Source organism: Falco punctatus (assembly GCF_963210335.1).
Source record: "Falco punctatus genome assembly, chromosome: 1".
Lineage (NCBI taxonomy): Eukaryota > Metazoa > Chordata > Aves > Falconiformes > Falconidae > Falco > Falco punctatus.
Genome location: NC_137580.1, coordinates 90,790,651 through 90,809,309, shown reverse-complemented (window position 1 = coordinate 90,809,309; position 18,659 = coordinate 90,790,651). Strand labels below are relative to the sequence as shown.

The window sequence follows — 18,659 nt, the reverse complement described above, 5'->3', positions numbered from 1 at the left end:
GATCAAGTCACTGTTTCTTTCCTGAATGCTTCAGCTGGTTGCGTACAGGCACAGAAAGCCGTCTGAGCTACTGTGCTGGCTCGTGTTCTTGTATTAAACATCAGTGAGAGATTATAGCTGTACGGATGTTATTAAGCAGAATCTAACAATGAGGAAACCTGTGGATTTCTGTAACGTAGCAAACCACCATAGGCAAAAAGAGAAGAGGACTTCTGCATTGGCTTCTGGCTTTGCTACATTTGCTGCCACCATGGCTGACAGCACCAACACGGCTGGTGAGAGGAAAGCAGCTTTCCCTGGCGGGCTTGTACTTCTTCAAACTTGTGCCCCTGAGCAGAAAGCAACCTCCCTACTCATGCTGGAGCTGTGCTTTACTGTGTGCCAGCAGAGAACAGTTAGGTGGAGAGCTGTGAGGTTGCTCTGCCTGTGCCAACCCAGTGGTGCTGCACTGCCTGTGAGGGTCCTGGTTTGCAGCCAGCCCACCCAGCACTGCCCCAGTTCTCGGCAGCCTTCCCAGGCAGCAGCTTTCCTGGCTCAGGTGTGGTCCCGGGGTGATGCAAGGCTGCAGCCAACCTTGAGGTGCTTGCTCTGCTGGATTTCAGCCTGCTCCCTAGGGAGCAGCAGCAGCCTGCAGGAATGGCGATGGGTATTTGCTCAGCTGCAACTATGTAGAAGATAAATGATCAAGTCAAAGCTACTGATGGAGATGAATCCTGCCCCATCAGAGCAAAGTGCTCAAAGTAGGATGTTCTCTGGTGACCTTTTGGATTCAGGGCAGAGGGAGGGACATTTTTGCTTTTCCTCATGTGAGCCTGGTTTTATTTTTTCCCTTATTAATTTTTTTTCTTCTCTTAATTCTGCAGAAAGCATTCAACGCCCTGTGCCACAGCACACATTTGTACGGTCGGAGGCTGGTCTTGGAGTGGGCAGACACGGAGGAGACGGTGGAGGCCCTGAGACGGAAAACAGCAGACCATTTCCACGGTAACGTAGCAGCATCCTTCTGGCCTGTTGGTACAGCCCTGGCTGGCACCGTCCCATCTGGCACATGCTGCCTGCCCACGCCAGCCCTTTCCCCACTGCTGCCGGCTTGCCGGAGCTGGCAGGTAGATGCTGAAGCCTGACAATGCAAGCACAGGGGGAAGCAGGAGGCATCCAGGCCAGGGCTTTGTCTGACAGCTCTGTGTGCATGTGAGCCGGTTAACTCTCCGTGTGCTGGCACTGCCGAGGCGCCTCAGTGGCACCTGCCAGCTGCAGTGGTTTTGCTCCGTCCGCCTGCACCCCAGGGTGCTCTGTATTTAGGGACAGGCTCTGTGCACGCAGCACGCAGATTAAAAAGGACAAAGTAATTTGGCCATTGGTTGAGATGCGGAGAGGGTTGTTTGGACCAGGTTCCCGAGAATGACAGCTCCGCAGATAACAGCACTGCAGGCTCCTATTGACAGCCATCGACAGGCACAAATGCATTGCTTGGCAAATATTTATGTAGGAAGGGCTCCCCTGGGCTGGAGGGCTAAGCTGAAGATCAATGCTCTTCCTCCTGCATCCCCTCCCAGCTTCCCCTCTCCATCACGCACGTGCCCATTGCCTGGGGTGTTGGCATAAGCAGTTGTGGGGCTGCATGTTGCAATCCCCAGCGATGGGAGAGCAGCAAGGCTTCTTATTTAGCAAGCCTGACTCCAGCGGGACGTGGCCTCGCGTTCGTGGAGTCGTGTGTGCAGTGCTGGTTGTTACAGGCTGGGGAAGCTGCAGTTTGGTGGTGCAAGGGCTGAGGGTGGGTACAGCCGGGGAGGCGGGGAGCAAAGTGGGATGTGCTGGGATCCACAGGCTGATCTCCAACGGGGTGGCAAAAAGGAAACCAAAAGGAGCATGGCAGTGTCCAGGGATGTGTAACAGCCTGGGCATGGAGCTGTGCTGCTGGGGGCACATGTGAGGCAGCAGGGAGGATGGGCGCAGCTGAGGCGTGCATGTGCCCACCCAGAACCCGCCACTGGAAGCGGGACACATCGTACTTTATCATAGTGATGTGAGTCTCCACCTGGGTGGAGGAGGCAACAGATGTGATGGTTTGTGCATCCCATTTTATATTCGGGATCTCCTTTCTCCCTTTCTACTCTGCTGAATCTGGAGGTGGGGGGAATAGTCTTGGCTTTACGGTAGTTGCAGACTTGCAGCAGATGCTGGCTGCTGCCTTCGAGCTGTCACCTCCCATCTCCCCCAGGCTCAGCTTGCCTCCTGATTTCTGTTTGTGTTTGCTCCAGCCCCCCTCTCTGGGGTCTTCCTCGTGGAGGTGGGGGACTCTGGGAGAGCGGCAGGAAGAGTGTTTTCACATCCCAGGGGAGATGCAGCCTTGGAGCTGCAGTGGCCCCAGGGGCTTGGCTGAAAAACAGGAGCAAGGTTATCACTCCCCATCTTTAGGGACTGAAAATGTGATTGAAGGCGGCCGTCATCGCTGTGCTTCAGCCCATCTCGAGGGGAGAGAAATAACATCCAATGACTTCAGCCCTGTCTGGTGCACAGGCGCGTCCTCCACTGCAAAACTGCTGGTAGCTAATCCTGCGGCAGAGCGGGATCTGCCAGAAGCGTTTCTCAATAACAAAGCCCATCTGGGGCAGCCAGCGGGCACCCGGAGCTGCCTGGTGCCTGGGACCGGGTCTCATTCTGCACCGCACTGGCAGGCTGGAGTTTCATGAGTGGGATTTTCTTTCTTTGGGAAGTGCCCTCTCCTGGTTTCAAGACAGGCTTGCCGCAGGGTTTCTGGCAGTGATGCCCAGCGGCCCTGAGGAGGGGAGGGAGCCAGGCTCTGTCCCTTTTGCTGTGGGTGTGCAGAAAGCGATAGTGATAAAGAGGGGAGAACTGCAGCTACCAGACTTCGGCCCCCATGGGATGCTCCTTCATATTTCTTCCCCAACATAGCTGGAGGCTGGTTTTCCCACGTGGAGCCAGGGCCGAGGATACAGAGCACACACGGCACTGCTGCCCTGTCTTGAATCCTCCTCATCCCTGCAGCCAGCTGAACAGCTGGGCTGAGACCGCGCATCTCATTGCACTGGTGCTGCAGACTGGATTCTCTTAACCAGAAACCAAGCTCATTTTTTCCTACCAATACCCATTTCCCACCCACCCACCCACCCACTTTCCTTCTCTCCCCACAAGGCACAGGAGCAGTTCAGACATCCCTGCACTGTTCATGGATGTCCCCATGAATTTTCTTCTCCCTCCCCAGTGTGGATGTTGTGTGAGGGTCTTCCCACAGCTTTGCAGGCTTCAGTGGTCAGGCACTTGTGGTCCCTTATTGTCAGGTAGGAAGGGACCAAGCTGGGAATGGAAAAGAAAAAATAATTTTGTGTCTTCAAGGCTCAGGAAAGAGTCGAGACCCTGAGGTCCTTGGTGTCTTCAGCTGCTCTTTAACACCAAAAGCCGCTGCTGCTGCAGTCCTTGTGTTGCTCCCCAAGCCAAGCCCAGCCAGCAGCGTCTGAGAAGCAGGACGTGGAGGCAGATGCTATCAAAAGGTGCAGTGGTGGATGGAGTGGGTCTTATCCGACCACCTAACTCAGCTTATTCCTTTTTTCCTGCCCTAAATTTCTTTTTATTGCATTTATAGCATTGCCATCCCATGGGAGAATCTTTTTCTTTTTTTCCTTTCTCTGAAAGCCTTTTGTGATCCTTTTGGACCTGGAGGCCTCCAACAGCACAAGCCACCTGTGCTGTTTGGAGAGGCTGGTCTTGCTGTAGCAGCATTGTGTGTTTGTATCAAGCCATGTTGGCAGTGCTGTGCCACCAGTACAGGGTGACGCATGGCCTCTGCTGCTTCTGGCCCTTTTCCTGGTTATTCCACAGAAGTAAAAGCAACCAGGGAGCATGCCAAGGACTTTGCACATGCCAGAAGAGGTGAAAGTGTTAAAGCAGGACAAAGGACTGAGACTGTCCATCTCACAGGGCTTTCAGACACATTTCTCCCAAGTTTTATGCAATGGGAATTTAAGTGTTTTGAAAAGCTCCTTCTTTTTCCTCTTTTATTTCCTCTTTTCTGTGCAGTTTCTGGTTTGCTGTGGGCACAACAGTGATGCACAGATGTTTCCACAGTTAGCACATGGTGTATCTGCATGTAGGAGAGGCTGCAGAGTGCTAACAGAGGGTGAGAAGATTGCTCTAAGGCCTGGGGGGTTGCTGTCACCCAGGTCCAGTGGGACAACACAGTGACCTGCACTCCCCTGGGTTTGGTGGCAAGTTTGACTTGAGCCATGAGCTCATCCTGCTCCGTCTCGCTGCCATCACAGCAGATTTCTGCATTGCCAGCTTTGAAAGAGCAACCTCGATCTTTCAGGCTGGTGTCCTGGGTAGCACCAGCCAAGACCCCTCACCCAGCAGCGCCAGTGTCAGCCCTGCCATTTTTGTCTTAGGAAGGAAATACTTCGTAAAGCCTAGACCTGGGCTGCGGGACACACGTCCTACCACTGACTTCTCTGTGCTACAATTATGCGCCATATTTCTAGACACCATTTATAGAGATTTGGCTTCCAGTTCCCAGGTCTCACTCTGCTGTTATTTGTTAGGTTAAAGAGAGGTCTGGTCTCCTAAGTCTTTTCTCTGTGCAAGCATTTGTAGTGGCAATCAAGCCATTTCTGAGCCATCTTTTCAATAGGTCTAATAGATGCAATAAAATGGAATAGGCTTCCTTCCCATTTTGTGTAGTTTTCAGGTTATTCTTCATGGCTTATTCTAAGTCTTTGTAATGCTCCAGGAGAAAGTGAGGAGCCCAGAAGTGGTCATCAGCTGCCAGAGATGGTTTCTGTAATGCTATCAGGAGTGAAGCCGCAGCCCAGCCCTGACGGCTGGGACAGCAGCACTACACCCTGCGCTTGCTTTCCTGCCTCTGAGCTGTCTGTAAGAGGTTTAAGTCTTTTTGCTCATTTCTGAGTGCACCTTCTTTTCATCCTGAGGCAGTGTCTTATGTTAGGGACAAAAAAGAAGCTTTCTTTGAGCTTTAATTGCACCCCACCATGCATTGTTAATCTGTGGGACCCACTGCTGCAAGGTGGCTGGAGAGCCTGAGAGCTTGGCCAGCTACAGGGGAGGATTTGATGCTACTGTGGATAAAGAGACTTATCTACTGTAGTGAGGTAAGGAGAAGCCATGGGAAGGTTGGCCTTAGGGCCTCTAATCCAGCCTATAACATGGAGCAGGGTCGTGGCAAGCGCTACATCAGAGCAGCGAGGGATGCACAGACCCTGCCACCAGCAGCATCTTGGCCCTCGTTTCGGCAGGTGGATCTTCCCTTTGGCAGACAAGGATCACTGATGCCTCTGAAACCAGCAGAGAGAATATTTGGGCTGTGCCGAAATAGTGATGAAGGGATCCCAAAGCCCTGCAGCTGAATTTGCCAGCCCTGGGGTGAGAGGCAGATCTGGAGGTATGCAGTCCAGGGTCACATCCAGAGCCCCACTGCAGACCTGCGCATCTCCTGCATCCCCACAATCACATCACTGCAGCCCACAAAGAGTCTGTAACAGCTCGATCCCCCTTCTCTTGCTCGCCTGGCACAGGACCACAGTTGCCGGCACAGCTCCATCCTGGGAAACCTCACTGGGGGAAGATTGGTGAGCAAGGCGGTGATACCCTCAGCGTGCGTGTGCTCCCTCTCTCCCGGGAGCTCGCAGTCCGTGCAGGGAAGGTACTTGCTCCCAATCCAGTTAAATTACTATTGACTTGTGTTCTCTGCGCTTCACAAACATTGCACTCAGCCGTCACCAGCGGGGCTGGCGGTATCCTGCCAGGGCTAACTTGGGAAGCCAGCTGTGCTGGGCCGTTTTTTCCTGCTCTTTCCCATCGATCAAAGAATTAAATTGACAGATGGGGAATTTTACGTAAGACGTGGGAAGGGGAAGGAATGACTTGTGCAGGGGGGCGGTTATAGGAAGGTTGGGCTGGAAAGAGGGGGAGTGGAGGCTGCAGGGCAGGCAAATGAGAGAGGTGTGTGAGGAGGGGGTCTGGCTCGTACTGTAGTTGTGAGAGCGTTTCCAGCAAGGCCCCCGGTCTCAGCAGAGGGCTGTGGGTGCGTGCAAAGTGGTGGAGCCCCAGCGTGGCTTGCCCTTGATTATTTACAGTTGTTTGCTGGAAGTAGAGTGTTTGCAGAGGAAGGCATGCTCCGCTCAGGACCTGATCCTCCTGCCCTCCCCAGCAGGGTGGGAAGATTCTTCTCCATCCCTGTCATCTTTCCCAGGTTGCTCCTCCGTTGGCTGCAGACCCCCACGCTGCTTCTTTTACCTCTCGGCTGCATTACAGACCCACCACGCCTGCCCTCACCTCCCAGCTTTTTGGGCTTCCTTTTTAGTCCTTTCTTCTTTTTTTTTTTTTTTTTTTTTTTTAGATTTTTTTTTTTTTTTTTTTTTAGAGAGAGCATCTGTAACTAATGCAAACACATGCCGTAGCCGGAGAGTAAAACCCTGCAGGATTAGCGTGGCATTCGCAACCCTGCCACGTTCTAATCCCGTGGTAATCCCCCTCTCGGCCCACCCCCGCCGGCTTTGGCTATTGTTTAAAGGAAGCAAATGGGATGGTTAGCGGGCAAACCTTAACCAGCTTGGAGTGGCTGAACTGAAGTTGAACCAATTCACTTCCCCACCCTCCTGGGGTTTTTCCCCCCCCTTTTCCTCCTTGTTAGGTGGTGCTGAGGGATGCTTTGGTGCTCCCCAACAGTGCTGTGGCTGGGGAGCTGGTGAATCTGGAGCACACACGGCGGGGGTCATTTGCCCTACCAGCCCCCTGCCCACACCACGGCAGATCCTCTGGCTGCACTGCACTGCTTAGGGATGCTCCCTTAGCACCCAGCACCCCACATCCAGCATCTCCTCCGCCGTGCAACCCCCATCATCACCTCTGTGCACTCCTCATGGGGCACATCAGGGGCTGGTGGGGAAGGGGTGGCAGGTGGGGGACACACTCTTCCTCGCTATGGATTTGGGAGCTGAGACTACATTTGGTGCCATTTCTGAGCCCCAAGCATGAGCCTGGCTAGGGCTGCAGGAGCTGGGAGGGCAGAGTAAAGGGGAGGGAGATCCACTGAGCTGGCACCTTCCTCCCAGGTGGGTTGTGCCTTTTGCTTTTGGATGGTTGAGCTGGGAAGAGTCGCTCCGGGGTCTTGGGGTGGCACCTTGCAGCCCCTTTGCCTCCCCTGAGCAAAGCGGCATGGGTGCCAGGAGGCAAGTTGGGGCTGCTGGCACCCTCGTCCCCCTGCCCATCCCCGCAGCCACTAGCGGGGAAGGAGGCAGGTTCTGGCGCTCTGTCAAGGAATTAATTGAAAAATAAAATCATTAGATGGGAACTCCAGAAATGCAAAATTGTTGGGAGTTGGGGGGGAGGCGGAGGGGGGGATGTGAGCTTTTGTGAGGTTAATTTCTTCTGTATTGATGTTTTGTGACATTTACTTGTTGTTTATCTCCCACAGCAGCTGTAATACTAAAAGAAAATGCACAGCTTGTTCCATTTATTTATTTTACACCTTTTCTTTAGTCCTATGGTATGTTTGTTTGTTTGAGAAACCCAGCGAGGCTTTTGATGTCTGAAAGCAGGATTTAAACAGCTGTTCTCCATGTGCTGCTCGCAAGTGAGAGCCGCTGGCTGGGGAACGAGCGGGGGGGGGGAGAAGGGGCTGCACCACGGCTCCTGCTGGGAGGGCATTTCTTGCCCAGCGGAGAGCAGGCAGCGCCGCCCTCAGCCTCAGCACAGGGGCCAAATGGCTTTTGTCACCCGGGTGCTGATGCCGGGTCCTGGCAGCCCCCCGGGGGTTTCTCGCCCTCCTGCAGACTCTGACATCCCTGAGGATGGATGCAGGCATGGTGTTGCACCCCACAGCGGTTTTGGGAGCATGATGATGCCTTGTGGGTCACGGGACAGTGCTGTCAGTGTGGGGCAGGTAAAGCAAGGTGGGGACATCACTGCCCCAGCTGTCAGGGAAGAGCCAGCCCCTTGCCTTTACCCATTGCCAGCCGATGTGGGAGATGCGGGCTGGGCTGCGGGGCCAGGCACTGAGATCGTATGTCTCAGCAAAGATGTTGGTGGGTCTGTGTCCTGCCACAAGCCTTGTTGAACCAAGGCTGGTGTCTAGGTTAGTAATGTGACCATTCTTGGACAGGGAATGGGTGAACTGGGGTCAATGGGAAGGGTTGGCATCACCAGTGAGCCTGTTTGGATGCTGAGGCTGTTTGCTTCCACCAAAGCGTGTGAACTAAAGTATGGGGGTAGGTATGGGGTCACACCAGCAGCTGTGGTGCCCTGCCAGGACCTGCCTGGTGAGGAAGAGTAAATGATAGTTGAGGGGCTTTACCTCAGCTGCAGTAACAACTGAGGAGGATGAGGGGTGCTGGAGGTAGCACAAAGTGGAGGCGGTTGTGCATGGGCCCCAGGTTATAATCTTTGCTTTTCTTCTTTTGCATGCCCTTCACTACCACTCGGGTCTGGACAGACTCCCCAAACAAGAGAAAACGATCAGAGGTTTTGAATGAAATCCTGGAGCATCTGGAAGAGGAGGAGAGCAACAAAGACGAGGCCATCTAACAGCTGCCTGGCATCTGGTGAGGTGGGTACCAGGGCAGTGGGGCTGTGGTGGGCACAGCTGGCCCTAAAGGTCAAAATGCCTTGGGCTGCTGCAGTGTCGGCAGTGCCAGGAGGAGGAGAAGGTGGCATTGCAAAGGCTCATCAGCCTCCGAGCCAGGATCCCATCCTCTGCCTTTCCTCCCTGTCACCCCGAAGGCTCGTAGCCATGGTCTCAAAAGGTACAGCCCAGATTTGGGCTCGGTTTAGGCTCTGCATTGAAGTGAGTGCATGCACTGTTTGTGCTTCTGCATGCTCCCCAGTGTGTTTGCTTTCCTACAGGGGAAGCCAGCAGAATTGCTGCTGCAGCAGAAATCACTGTTGAGTTGTGAATTGGCCCTCACTGGGGCTGGGGGAGAACAGATGGGCTGCCAAAAAAAAGCGCCTGTTTGGAGACCAACCTGCAGCTGCCACCATGAAACAGTTTGGCAAAGCCCTTTTCCTTGCTAGCACCCGCAGCCTCCATGGCTTCATTCCCTCCAAGGGCACCACGCAGCCCCACAGTCTAGTTCATGCTGTCTTGAGTCCTGGCTGGCCTCGCTCCTACTTGGCATGTGTCTTCCTTGGAGTAGCATCTTGAGGCTGGAGAGTGTGGGACGGCAGAGGTTTGCTGAAGGGAGCCAGGATTAAATAGCTCCCTGTGGTCAAACTATGTGCAGTTCAGCCAGCTCCCCACCTCCTTTTGAGACCGCTTAGCGAACCCTCTGTGGGTTCAAGAGAGGTGAGACAGGCTCGTGGATCTCCTTTGTGTGTGTTTGTGGCTGTGGTGGAACCCGGGTTGCTGGTAGGAAGCCTGTTCCCCAGCAACAGCATCCGGAGAAGTGCAATAAAATCACCAGGGAGGCTCCCAGGTCCCTTTGAACTGCACTCTGCCCCCCTTTTTCCATCCACTGAGGAACTCACTGCCCACCTCCACGGTGATGAAACCCCATCCTGTGCCGAGAAACTCATGCAGGGCCAAGAGGGTTGAAGTGCATCGCACTGGTGTGCTGCCTGTAGGGAGGTGGCTTTGGGTACTGGATTGACGAATCCTTCACGCTGGGGAGAAATTCCCTGCAGGGCTTTCTCCAGCAGCGCTGTGTTTGCTCAACACAACCAAAGGAGTGATTTTGACATGTTCTGGCTCCCATTTTTACAACCAAAGAAGTGACACCAGTTCCTAAATCTCATCCAAGTGGCCCAGGGCCAGCCTGGTTTTTGGGGTGCTGCTAGGGCCGCATGCTGCACATGTCTGAAGCGGCACTGAGCCCACCGTGCTGGGGTGAACCTGGGACTGTGTATCGGCACCGGGAAGCCTCCCCACGCTTGCTGGCGTGTGTTTGTGTGTGTGTTGTACATTACTGCTGGAGAAGCTGTTTTCCTCTCAGCAATATCTGCCTATTGCTGCGAGGTGGTACCCAATACACCTAGCAGTGGGATGCTCATAACCTTACTTATTACCAGACTTTTGTTCAACCCACAACACCGCTGGCCGCCTGAATAGCGAGCGCATCTGGGCCTGGAGCCGACCAATAACCCTGCTAATACATCTGCCTTCCCGGGCTGCAGCAAGTGTCAGGCACGAGCACAGCGCCGGGGCCCTCCTGATGAAAGGGAAGGTGCTTACGTGACCGCAGGAGTAATCCGAGTTGGGTTAAATAACTGCCTGCTTCATGCGGTGCGTCTGCAGTAAGTGCCGGGGCTTCGAGATAACATTTGTTCCCTTGGAGCCGCTCTGATTTAAGGATGCCTCCAGGTGTACGTGCTGTTAACACCTTCTCCAACAGCCAGCCTGAGGACTGAGCCGGGGAATGATGGAAGTGGGGAGGGATGGAGCAGCGCAGGAGGGGCAGGACATGCAGTGTTGCTCAGAGCCCGGACAAGCCCTGTGCTTACAGACCAGTGGGCTTGTAGGGTCCCTGGCTCTTCGTGCAGTCCCCAGGGAGGAGGCTGAGTGCTATGGCTCAGCACCCAGACCTGTAACACTCTGTGCCAGTCCCCTAAACCACGCTGCAGCTCGGGAGCCTGCTGCTGCCTCCGAGCAGCTTCCCAGCCCCCTGCACTGGCTTCCCTGCTGTCAGAACCTGGGGCTGCTGGCTTAGGGCCAGACTCCCAAAATTCAGGGGTGTCCCCCTCCTCAGGGCTGTGGTGTAGAACACGGATCCCTTATGGCAGCTCCAGCCCATCTACCCTGCCCTGCAGCAGACAGGCATTCGTGCTCAGTGGACAGGTGGGTAAACTGAGTCACGAGTGTCAGAGCCGCACTGTCAAAGGGGGTGTCACTGCGTCAGCCAAATGGTGACAAGCATTTTTTTTTTTCCTTTTTTTGCTCAGCGTTGATGAGTGGCATTCTCATCCCCACTCCCTCCGTGGCTCCCCACTGCCTTTGCCATCTGTGCCGGTGCAGGGGGCAGCAGCAGCAGGACCCCTCAGTGGTGCTGGGGCAGCCCCGCACTGGGGGGTCACTACAGGGAAACAGGACATAAGCATCCAGGGCGGGTGAAGGACCAACCCGCATGGAGGACAGAGGAGCTGGGCAGGGTCCCTTCCAGGCACATGTATCACCCAGCACATGATTTAAGTGAAGCTCTGCAGCGTTGCAGGTTGGGGTTGGATTTTCCTGAGGGTTTTTTTTCCTGTTGTGGTTTTTTTTTCCCTCTCTCCCTTCATTGTCTTTTGTGGTGGGGCAGGTTTCTTGCTGAGTGTCTCTGAGGTCTGCAGTGGCGACGAAAAGGATTAGCGCAAGCAGAGCATGTAGGCTTTAGAGAACAGAGCAGAGTTTGGTTTCAACATCTAATTCAATTTGTTCTGCCGAGATTGAAATATGAAATGGTTGCCAGTCAAACGTTCAAAGGGGGAGGAGGGAGGAAAGAAGAGAAGGAGCCTTCTCAAATTTAAATTTTAATGAAAATTAATTTAACCCTTTGATATGTTTTAAAACATGTTATTTCCCAGTCTGGAAGCAGGCTAGAAAACATTCATGAGGGTGGGTTTTTTTTTTCCGTACCTTCAAACATAATGAAGATTTTCTTTTTCCCTTAATGATACTTATCTTGTTGAGCAGTTTGACATTGGTTAATTTTTCAGGCAATTTGGTATCAGGGAAATCTGTTTGATGTGTGCAGGGGGGGGCTGTGTATGTGTATACAGATACGTATGCCTGTACATTAATTATGAAAGTGCTGATTGCAGCTCTGGAGAACAGTTTGAGTTAATTTCTACTCCACAAGCAAAGACTCGACTTCTTTGTTACGTATTGAGAATCCCACACATTGCACCCCTAAAATTACAGTGGGTTTAACGGGAGTTTTCTGAAAATGAGCATATACCTGCTAATTACCCTGAATTAAAATGAATGCCTAAGTAGGTTTGCAGGAAATTCATCACTCCCTGCTGCCACTTTTTTTTTTTTTTTTTTTAGTCCGATGTGAAACAATCTTAATGATAAAATAATGCAAACTCTTAACTGTCCATGTAGTTAAACCTGGGAAATAGCCTCCCGCTGGTCCTTAACCCTGGCGGTACTTCGCTAGTTGAACATTATCACAATATGCTTATTTTGTTCAAGAGTGATAATAGTTTCTTTTAGCAGTAACTATTATTCAGAAAGGTTGTATCTATAACAAATGATTACATGCTAATTGTTGTAATTGGGCTATGATGAGCTGTGGCCCTGGTCCCCTTGTTTTGCTGGCTCTTGACACCGCAGGGCTGGGGTCACCGTGTGCGCTGGTCACCCCTCAGCTGCCCTGTGCTCCCTGGGGAGACCTGGGCATGTTGAGGGTGCGATGCCCATCTGCTCTGGGTGTCCTTTTGGGGGGGGTGGGGGGGTGGTGTGCATTGCATCCAGGCTGTGCTGGTGGCAGAGAGGAGGAGCAGCCCACTGCAAGCCCCTGCTCCTGGCCAAGCCATCACCCCTTGCCCTGGGCAGGAGCTGCAGATGTGGCCATCCTGGGGCTGCAGGGGTTATTTCAGGCTCTGGCAGATGGGCTTGGGGAAGTCTCTCTGGGCTGGTGCTTGGCACGTGCTTTCCCCACTTTCCCCATCGGAGAACTGAAACCAGTAGTTTACACTCGGTCCTGTCTTCTGCAAGCCCCAGGATATGGTACAGGGTCCCTGTGGGGTCTGCAGACCCCAGGTTGAAGCCCACTGCCCTGCCAAGGGGGCTTTAGCCAGGTTGTGATGGCTTTGTCCAGGGCGAGACCCCGGTGAGCTGGATGGCAGCTGGAGCTGCGACAGCTGCGTCTGCTCCCCGGGCACCCTCTGTATCCCCCTCCCCAGGGCCGGCTCCGCAATTGGATTAGGATATTATTCAAATGCAGCCTTTTTACTGAATTAGAGGGTTAACGGGTTTTAATGTAAAACTAGCTTTACTTTATTGCTGCCTGTTGCCAGAGGCCTGTGTGGGCTGTTATCTACTTAAGGGGACAGCAAGCAAGTCAATGCGCAGAGGATATCCACCAGGCTGGGGTCGGGCTGGGTGCTGCGAGCTCCTCTGCTCCCAGGGCTGGGTGTCTCAGCTGAGTGATGCTTCCCGCTGCCCTCGGAGCCAGGCGGTGCTGCTGTGCCCTCTTTCATTGCTCAAAGCAACTCATCACCTTTGGAAAACTCTTGACCACAATCTGTGTTGTTTTTCCCACTGTCCCTTGGAAGGAGGAGGGGGACTCGGCATTGGCATAGACAGGCAGGTAGCATCTCACTCTGCGAGCTGCTCTTTTCCTGGGCTTGAAATGTTGCTGCTTAGAACGTGCCCCCATCCCTTTGCCCCCTCCACAAGTGGTTTCTTTTCATCACTGTTGCACTGGTCCTGCCTACAGCACTGGATCACAAATTTCAGCTCTTCTCATCCCCTTAATCCCATCTTGCCTTTGCAAAGTCTTCCCCCCCAGTGTGCCCTGCAAGCGCTGGAGGGCCGAGCAAGCCTGTCTCTTCGCAGCGAGTACCGCAGGTGCCATTCACCAGCCCTCTGCCAGGGCTGCAGGAAGAGCTTGCATCCCACTGCATTGTGCTTGCTGCTTTCCAGCCCCACTGCCGGCTCCAGGCAGGAGCTCTGGGATCTCAAGCCTTCCTGACTGCCTGTTGGTGTTGGCAGCCACCCCCTTCTCCCCAGCAACTCTACCAGCTTTGCTTGTCTTTTGGCAGAGGCAGTAAGTGAGGTGTCTGTGCGTGCTCAGAGTTGTCTTCCTGAGCAAGATGTGGCAGGAAACACACAGGAAGGGTTTGGGCTTGGAAAAAAAACAGTGCTTTGGTTGCTGCTCCCTTGAGATGGAAGAAGTAGTATGAAGGTGGGCGTGCTGCTGGTGGAGCGATGCTTTCCCATGGAGACTTTCCCTCACTGCCTTGGTTTCCCCATTTGCAAAGCACAGGACAGGTCTGCAGGTGGAAACAGCTGTGTGCTGTGCCCATTGCTGTATCCCTGCCGGGAGCAGCCCTGCTCCCTGCCAGGCATGCAGGTTTGCTGCAAACTCCTGCTTTAACTGACAGTCAGAGCTTGTTCTTCAGCTCCTAATCGTCTCCCTTCCACCAGCCTTTTGCAATTGCAAACCCCATTTGCTTCTCCTTTGGTGGAGGATTAGCCAAGGGATGCTGCTGATGCTGCCCCATCTTTTCCCCACCTCTCACAGAAACCTCCTTTACCTTCCCTGCAGCCAGCATTAGAATATTCTGATTGTGTCTAAGGGATCAGACAAGTCACCGCTGGGTAACTGATTGCCACAGGTCAGCCGGGCTCAGCCACAGCCAAGGTGACTCCCAGTACCTGGACCCCATTATGAGAGGGGGCAGCAGCAAACTGGCATCGCCCCAGGCTGCAGCCACCTGCAGGGACAGTTGGCTGGGATGCTGGCTGCAGATCTGGGGAGCACAAGCTTCCCTGTCATGTTACAGCATGTCTGGACCTTACCCTGGGTCGCACCATAACCAGTGTTCAGCACCACTGCCTTCCAGCTTCCACCAGCACCTTCCAGCTTCCACCAGCACCTTCCAGCTTCCACCAGCACCTTCCTTGATGGGAAATAAAACAGGAGAGCGAGCATGCAGCTTTCCTTTCTCCAGAGTGTGTCTGCGTGTGACTGAGACACACTGCCTCCTGTTTTCCCTAAATATATGCATTGGAGAGGGAGAGAAATCGCATGGCAGGGCTTGAGATTTCAGACTTAGCCATTCATGAATAATAATCAGGCTCAGTAATTCACAGTAAATAGGTATCCAAATTGGCTAATAAGGGAGGCTTTCACCCCAAACTGGAGCTAGGAAGAAAGGCAGAGAGAATACGAACAGACGTTGGCTGAGGCGGGCGTGCGCACGGTGTGATGTGAATCGGTGAAACAGAGAAACCGATGCCAGCGAGAGAGGGGAGAGCAGCAGCAGCAGCAGGGGAGATCCCCAGAGAAGGGACGGCATCCAGCCTCCCCTGCCGCGGGGCAGCGGTGGCCAGGCTCAGACCTGCACGAGCTCGAGCCCTACGTTCCACAGTCTGTAATTAGTGCCACATAATTAGGCGCAGCTCTCCCTTCCAGCCGCAGGACCGTGCTGGGCTGACGGGCCTCAGTGTGCCCAGCTTGTGCATCCCGCCAGCGCTTCTGCCCTGCAGCCCACGTGGACCGGGTGGTACAGCACTGGTGTCATCACGTCCCCACGTGTGACATCCCCAGCTCAGGGCTTAGCAAAGCTGCTGGGACAGCGGTTGCACGCAGTGCTGCCTGTCAAGGGGAATAAGAGTAGGAAGGTAAGAGGGAGGTCTGTAGCATGTGTCAGGAGAGGTGATCTGGAGGGAAAAACATTTTTCTTTGTGTTCACGCAACTAAAATTCAGGTTTTGCTTTGTTTGGTGGTTAATTTTCTCCTGCAACAGCAAGCAAGGCAGTGGTAGGAGTTGCGCTCGGGTGCAGTGAGGTGGGCTATTGGTCTTCATCTGCTGGCAGCAGGCTCTGGTGGGGAGGAGGCACTGCCCCATGGGCACCCCCTGCTCACGGGAGACAGCTCCGGACACCCGACAGAGCAGCAGCAGTGGGTGCTGAGGAGGTCACAGAGTCCTTCCCTATGCAGATCAGCTGCTGCTTCCCAACAAATGTTCTTCTAGCAGCATCTTAAGATGACGTTAGATAAAGTTAAGATAAAGGAAAAAATGGAAAAGCACCTCTGCAGATCTGAGCCTGTGATTCAGGCTATTTAAATACACAGAATAGAAGCTCAAAATGCTGCTGATGAGTAGCTGAAGCAAGGATGCCCCTCTGAGGGCCAGCTGTTGCCAGGCGGTGTTTTGCAGCTGCTAAATGACTTTTTAAATTGAGGAGAAACCTATAGCCACTTTTACAGTCCCCTTAGCTCCCTTATATAGGGCAGCGCAGTGGCTGGAGAGCACCACGCTGCTGCTTGGCTGAGTTACCAGATATTACAGTCCCGCTGTCCTACAGCAAGGAATTGCAATGGATTCAAAATAAACCGCAGCAACTCTGTCCAAAGGCGATTTTCCTCCCACCCTTCCACTCCCGTTCCCCACCTCTCCTCTCCCTGTGCCGCTGGATTGAGGATGCTCACAATATTTAGCACACTGCATGGCGTGGAGCAAACAAACCTTTTTTTCTCTTGTGCCCTGTGACTTGGCTTATTTAAGTGCATCAGAAAGCGGGGTTTGGGTGTGCAGAGTGGTTTTCCTTGGGGTGTGATGGATGCTCTCGATGCCCCAGCAGCTGCAGCAGCACAGAGCTGGTGTCTGGACCCCCCAGCATCCCTCCCTCCCTTCCCTACAGCTTAAACCATCCCTCACGGCCCAAAACCAGAGGTGGGATTTAGCAGGTGTAATGAGGACAGCTTTATAAGCCACCAGAGATGGAGAGGAAATCATGTTCCTGCCTCTCCTGCATTTGGTGACCTAAAATCTTTTCGGAGTTAAGTGTAGCCCATGTTAGTAGCCATCCCACTGATGCTCATGGGGCTGCAGAAGTTCCTGGGTGCTGCCCTCGGATCAGTCCAGAGATTTTGTTTCATCAGCTTAGAAATCTGACCAGAAATTGCAAAAATACACTTCAGTTTCCAGGCAGCCGGCCCCATGGGGCCATACCCTGCCTTTGTGGGGTCCACCCTGTCCCAAGAACCCGGCAGCAAAGGCCGGGTTTAACCTCAGCACATCCCTCCTGCCGAGCCTCAGCAAAGCTGAGCCCCACACCGGAGACCTCGTGTATGGCCGGGGCAGGGATCTCTCATGGCATGCGGGGTAAAGCTTTAATTTAGCACTTTGTGGTCTGATTTCTAAGCTGATGAAGTAGAAAACCTTCTCATGTCCTTTCTCCCCCAGGTTCCGGGTGGGTGTGTGACACGAGCTGCCACCCCGAAGCAGGACGCCCCTCCGGCCGCTCCGCTGCCACTGTCCGTGGCCAGGAGCATCCCGCTGGTGTCTAAACTAACCCAGGTTATTTCCACAGAGACAGACCCTGTGTGGTGCTGGTGGCTCCGCAACGCCTGATGGAGAGGCAGAAATGGGCAGATCGCAGGCAGGAGCTGTTTTAATTTCATTTTCAGCTGAATGCAGCCCAGTGTGTCAGCCTGGGCTAAGCGAGCCCTGGGAAACAGGAGGATGGACCATCCCAGGAGCAATTTTAACCACATGTCAGAAGTGATACAGGACTGTGGAGGGGTCACCCTGGGGGGGTCGCAGCTCACCATCCCCCCTGCCCCCCCACCCCCAGCAGGATAAAAGTTGTTTTTTAATTTAAAAAAAAAAAAGAAACCCACTGTGTGTTCCAGCCGGTGTGCCTGGAGCCCCATGTGCCCGGCAGTGAGTGCGGCTGCGCGAGGCGGGAGGGGGGCAGCGGGGGCGATGGCAGGGCGACGGCAGGCAGGGGCCTTGGACTTCGTTAGGATTCAGCCGTTAGATCTCTCCTTTCTCTCTGATGGCTGAGTGTGATTGACACTTACAAATTACCCAGCCAAAAGTGTCGAGTCTTTGACCCCTGAGTAACATCTTTGGCAAGCCTGAGATTTGCCAGCATTTTGTCATCTAATTACTACAAATCCCTTGAAAATTCACTGGCTGGTGAATTTTTAATGCGGGACAATTTCAATGTGATGCATTGCCCAGATGGGCACGCGTGCGTGCTCCTTCCCGCTCCCCCCACTGCCTCTTCTCCTTCCCTTTCTTCTCCTCGTTCTCTCCTTTCTTTTCTCCGGTTTCTCCCCGCATCCCGTTTCTTACCTCCCTCCTGCCTGTGTGCCTCTGTATTCACGGGAAGTGACCCAGCATCTCATCCCCTGCCCGGGCTCTCCATCCCGCTGGAGGAGCCGGCTGTGCCGGGTACGGAGTTGGGCACTTGTGTGTCCCCCAGCCCAGCAGCAGCGTGCTCGAGTCCCCCTCGCTGTCTCACCGGTGGTGGCAGGGAGCTGCTACGTGGCATTAATATTTTTTTTTCCATCTTCTCAGGTCTCTCGCTGATGGATGGAGAGGGAGAAGCCTCCGCTGGGGACCTGACAGCCAGCACACTTGTTGCCAGCAGAGTCCACTCGTCCTGTGAACCTGACAGCTGATTTATGCCATGTGCCCAGGTCTCGGTATTCCCAGCCTTTTAAACAGACCTTGAATTTGGAGCAGGAGGAAGAGCCCTTGTCTGCCAGCAGCTCCTGCCCGAGGATTGCTTCTTAAATCCAGGCAAGGATGCAATTCCCCTCATCTCAGAAACCGCCCAACCTGGTGCCACAGAAACTCGGGGAGATGGACACTTCCCCTGCTGACCCCAGGGACTCTGGCAGAACCTGCTTTTAATGCCTGAGTTAAATGATAATTTCTGTACATTAAAAGCCAAGAGTATATTTTAAGAGTTTTCCAACCTGAGTCACATCTCAGGTTTGTTTGAATTTGTTTGTTTAATACATATTCGCCCCAGCTAGGTAGTTATTTTGGTCTGATAGGGAGATAAGCATATTTTAGGAGGGAGGCCTGGGGTTTGCTGCTTTCGGCTTTGTGCCTGTGTCATTTCTGTCCCCACTCTCAGGCAATTGCCTCCCGTCTCTCCCTTCCCAGCTTTCAAAGGGAAAGAGGCTTTGCTTTTCAACCAGGGTACCGCTTTACATATGTACGCAGCTGATAAAGTATTT

At 53.6% G+C, this 18,659-nt stretch overlaps 1 protein-coding gene across 1 annotated transcript in view; it reads left to right on the top strand.

Moving 5' to 3' along the window:
- Window positions 1-18,380, top strand: part of RBM19 (RNA binding motif protein 19) — a 70,237-nt gene extending 51,857 nt beyond the window's left edge. The window contains exons 23-25 of the mRNA XM_080391491.1: window positions 864-984; window positions 8,465-8,578; window positions 17,989-18,380. Of these exons, the coding sequence (XP_080247617.1) occupies window positions 864-984; window positions 8,465-8,556 (213 nt within the window). The 3' untranslated portion in view covers window positions 8,557-8,578; window positions 17,989-18,380. The remainder of the gene's footprint in view (window positions 1-863; window positions 985-8,464; window positions 8,579-17,988) is intronic.
- The last annotated feature ends 279 nt before the right edge of the window (window positions 18,381-18,659 follow it).